The sequence below is a fragment of the Papaver somniferum genome, chromosome 8 (assembly GCF_003573695.1).
Source record: "Papaver somniferum cultivar HN1 chromosome 8, ASM357369v1, whole genome shotgun sequence".
NCBI lineage: Eukaryota > Viridiplantae > Streptophyta > Magnoliopsida > Ranunculales > Papaveraceae > Papaver > Papaver somniferum.
In genome coordinates this window covers 172,574,497-172,578,599 of record NC_039365.1, presented here as the reverse complement: position 1 = coordinate 172,578,599, position 4,103 = coordinate 172,574,497, and the positions used below count along the sequence as shown (strand labels likewise).

General features: G+C 39.3%; 2 protein-coding genes across 2 annotated transcripts; one reads left to right on the top strand and one right to left on the bottom strand.

The window, feature by feature from the left end:
- On the top strand, positions 1–1,182 carry LOC113303993 (aquaporin TIP4-1-like). The gene is made up of 3 exons (XM_026553086.1): positions 1–188; positions 296–537; positions 625–1,182. The coding sequence occupies exons 1-3, from the start codon at positions 62–64 to the stop codon at positions 1,006–1,008; spliced, it is 753 nt and encodes a 250-aa protein (XP_026408871.1). The 5' UTR covers positions 1–61; the 3' UTR covers positions 1,009–1,182.
- Positions 1,183–1,259: 77 nt separating this feature from the next.
- LOC113303994 (fructokinase-2-like) lies at positions 1,260–2,685 on the bottom strand. The gene is made up of 3 exons (XM_026553087.1): positions 2,447–2,685; positions 1,677–2,222; positions 1,260–1,585 (listed from the first exon to the last, which is right to left on the bottom strand). The coding sequence occupies exons 1-3, from the start codon at positions 2,621–2,623 to the stop codon at positions 1,337–1,339; spliced, it is 972 nt and encodes a 323-aa protein (XP_026408872.1). The 5' UTR covers positions 2,624–2,685; the 3' UTR covers positions 1,260–1,336.
- Between the last annotated feature and the right edge of the window lie 1,418 nt (positions 2,686–4,103).

Sequence of the window (4,103 nt, the reverse complement as noted above, 5' to 3'; positions counted from 1 at the left end):
TTGGTAACTTTTATCTTTTCTATCTTAAGTTCTTGATCCACATTATTTGAGTGATCAAAAAATGGGAAAGGTAGCTTTTGGATGCCCTCGAGAGGCCGCACAGCCGGATTGCTTGCGAGCTTTGGTTGCAGAGTTCGTATGTACTTTCCTCTTCGTCTTCGCTGGTGTTGGATCTGCCATGACTGCAGGTAATCATTCACAATTCTAACTCCATTTTTTTCTAGCCATTTTTTTTGGTATTTCTCTTGAATTTGTATCAAGAAACTGATATTTGTCTTGTTTTCGCTTGTTTTAGGCAAGCTGCTTGGGGATTCATTAGTTGGCCTGTTTGTGGTAGCTATGACTCATGCATTAGTAGTCGGAGTTATGATCTCCGCTGGTCTACGAACCTCTGGTGGTCATCTTAACCCTGCTGTCACCCTTGGTCTTGCAGCCGGTGGACATATCTCCATTTTTAAGTCCATCCTTTACATTATCGATCAATTGTTAGCTTCTGCATTAGCTTGTGCTCTTCTCAAGTATCTTACAGGTGGATTGGTAAGTCGCACATCTCAAACGAGTTTCAAATTGCTAATGATTTCTCATCCTGTTAAGAATAGTTTTGATTTCAATTTCGTCTTGCAGGAAACTCCACCTCATACACTTGCAGCCGGAGTAGATTCTCTACAAGGAGTGGTATGGGAAATCGTTCTCACATTCTCTCTGCTGTTCACAGTTTACGCAACACTCGTTGACCCTAAGAAAGGTCCTATAGATGGGCTAGGTCCCATTCTAACTGGGTTTGTTGTGGGTGCAAACATCATTGCCGGTGGTCCATTTTCCGGTGCCTCAATGAACCCTGCAAGGTCATTTGGCCCTGCTCTAGTGAGTGGAAACTGGACTAATCATTGGGTTTACTGGGTTGGACCTTTGATCGGAGGACCTCTTGCCGGTTATTTCTATGAGAATTTTTTCATCTTTAGAAATGCTCCAGAACCAACCGATGAGGAACAAAGTTTACTCAATTGATCATGTCTTTGCAATAGTATCCGGCAAGTTTTCTTTTGGTTAGTATTTCCAAATTTGTAATGTAATGCCAACTTGTTTGCAATAGTATCCGGCAAGTCTTCTTTTGATTTGTATTGTACATCAAATCGGTCTTAAAAAAAGAATGATAAATGAATCATAATAATACCAAAATAAACTAGATAGATTATCCAAATTTCACAAAAATAAATAGTCGCATGGAAAAGCAAATATAAACAAAGATATCTTAAAGAATGTGGCAACTAAAAGAAAATAAAAGTGAATTGGCCTAGTGAGAATCCTAGATGAGCTTATGTGCAGCGGCATTCCTCTACTGAGAACTAGAGATGAGCTTCTGTGCGGCAGCAAGATCCGGGAGTGCTGGAATGGCTCCTTTCACAGTTGTGCAAATTGCTCCACAAGCATTGGCCCTTGTAAGTGCTTCTCTCAGTTTATTTTCGTCCTCGAAAATCGAAGAATCATTGGCAGCAGAACAAAGGAATGAACCAACAAAAGCATCCCCAGCTCCTGTAGTATCCACTGTGTTCACCGCAAATCCCTTCACAGCTCCTTTGAAGTTCTGTTTCAAACATATTACAACAAATATAAATACCAACAAATAAATCTCAAAAACCAAATTTAAAAGACCTTCGAATTCGTGTGCGAATTACCTTGGTGAAGTATCTGCACCCCTTCTCCCCATCAGTTACCATCAGCAACTTCAAACCATCATGCCAAAGTGACAAAACATTCTTCTCGTCTGTTGGATCCCCTTGGGTAAGGAATTCTACCTCGTCATCACTAACCTTGATAACATCGGCATAAGTCCAGATGCTATTGATACCTTCACGAGCAGCTTCAGCAGAAGACCAGAGAGGCAACCTCACGTTCGGATCGTAAGAAAGTAACGCACCAGCTTCCTTGGCAGCTTTCATTGCAGACATGTGAGCTGAACGACAAGGTTCAGTGATCAAACTAATAGAACCATAGTGAAATATCTTAGCTTTCTTAATCAAATCCATGTTAAGCTCAGATTCTTTAAGCAACATGTCAGCACTAGGGTTTCTGTAAAACATAAACTCCCTTTCTCCATCTGCCTTCAATGTTACGAAAGCTAGTGCAGTTCTTGCATCCTTGTCGAAACAAACACCATCGGTGTTCACTCCATTCTTCTTCAATATGTCAACCAACATGTGTCCAAACTCATCTTCTCCAAACTGTAATTCACCAAGAATATATCAATCAAAAGCTAATCAAAGACGAACATATCTGAGCTTTGACAATCGGGTCAAACTCAATCAGGTCAACTCAAAACCCGACAAAATATATGCATGGTTTTCTATCGAAGAAACTGATCATCAAGAAGATAAATAAATAAAAATAGAACGATAAACGGATCCAGAGAACTAGATCAAGAGAAAGATATGGTGAGGCTGCAAACCTTGCCGATGAAAGCACAAGAAGCGCCGAGCTTACTAACAGCACAAGCAACATTGGCAGGAGCACCACCGGGAGCCTTGATGAAACCAGCTGATTCAGCTAGTGATACACCAGAAACATTAGGGACGAAATCAATCAACATCTCACCGAAAGACACAATCTCTGCTGATGAAGACATCTTGGAAAGTTTGGTCTGAAAATAATAGCTAGAGCTAGAGAGCGATAAAGAAAACTTGTAAAGAAAGTAGATTAAGGAATTGATATTGAGAGAACGGGGTTTAGGCAGTGTATTTATAGGAATATATGGAGGTAAAGATATTGAGAGATTTTCGAGTTGTTACTGAGAAACGATTAGAGAGTTATCCAAATAAGGATTACTATATTATCGGGTTATGGATAATCAAGCGAGATCTTTGTGTTAATCTGATTTTCTTATTGGTTAAGTAGTTATCGACAGGTCAAGGAAACATTAGAGTGTGCACGAAGTCAGATCGTAGGGTATGGCTCCATGGCACACCGGATAGGATACTCTTACCGATGAACACTAGGCCTAAACGACTAAGACCTAAAAAACCTAGCCATTGGGCCGTGACAATGAATGGCATCTTTTCTTTGTGACTCGGAGTCCTGATTAGGGCACTACTCCAAATTAGATGGGCTTGTGGGCAACACGGTTATTTCAAGAAGTGAAAACTACACGCAAACCCATTTTTCAATTTTTCTTCACCGTGAAATACACGTACGGAGAAGTTCATGCACGCACTCAGTTTTGGTGAAAAAATTTCTCCCAAACCCATACTTTACAAAATTAGGTTTCGCTTTTTTTTTTTATTTTTTTTTTTATCTTCTTCTTCTTCTTTGATTTCTTTTCTTCTTCCTCTCCTCTCTACCGTGAATTATCCATTTACGAAGCTTTTCAGTAGTTCTTCGCTGGGGTTAGGTTACAGTATGGTTTTCAGTGAAGCACTTTTAGCACCTGCAATTCCTTCTGTTTCTGCTAGGGCTGGTGGGTTTTCTTCCACTTGTGAAATCCCTTTGTGTTGCTTGTGGTAGTAATGTTGGAGATGGCACAGAACATTAGTTAGGATCTTGGTTCATGCTTACTTGTTTTCAAACATCTGTGATATCGTCGGCGATGTTTGTAACTGCTATGGCTGCAAATCCATTGAGTGCCACTTTGACTTACAATGAAATTCAACAGGTAGGAATTACCAATAGGTACTAATATAGTAGTCTTAGTTAGTGGAAGGTCCATCCACTAAAGCCCAGTAATCATAGGTCCAAAGATTTAAATAAAAAAAGAAATTGGACCAAAAAGTTTAACTCCAGGTCCATATACGTGTGAGAAAGTCATGTACTTTTTTTGATATCTCCAAAATACCCCCTAGTGTAATAGAATATAAACTTTAGATGAACCATTTTTTTTCCAGATTCGTTTTTTTTTTCTCTTTCCTCTCGCTACTAGTAGAGAAAATCTTCTTCTTTTTTTCGTTCTCTCCCGTTTTGTCTATCAGAGAAGAGATAATCCCATGAAGATTTTTGCAAGATATAGATCGATCCGCGAATCCAAGCTCGATTATTTATATGAAGTTTTTGGTAAGTTGATTTTCTTACTGTTGATGTTAGTCTAGGTTTTTTTTAATCAATTTTCTTCTAGT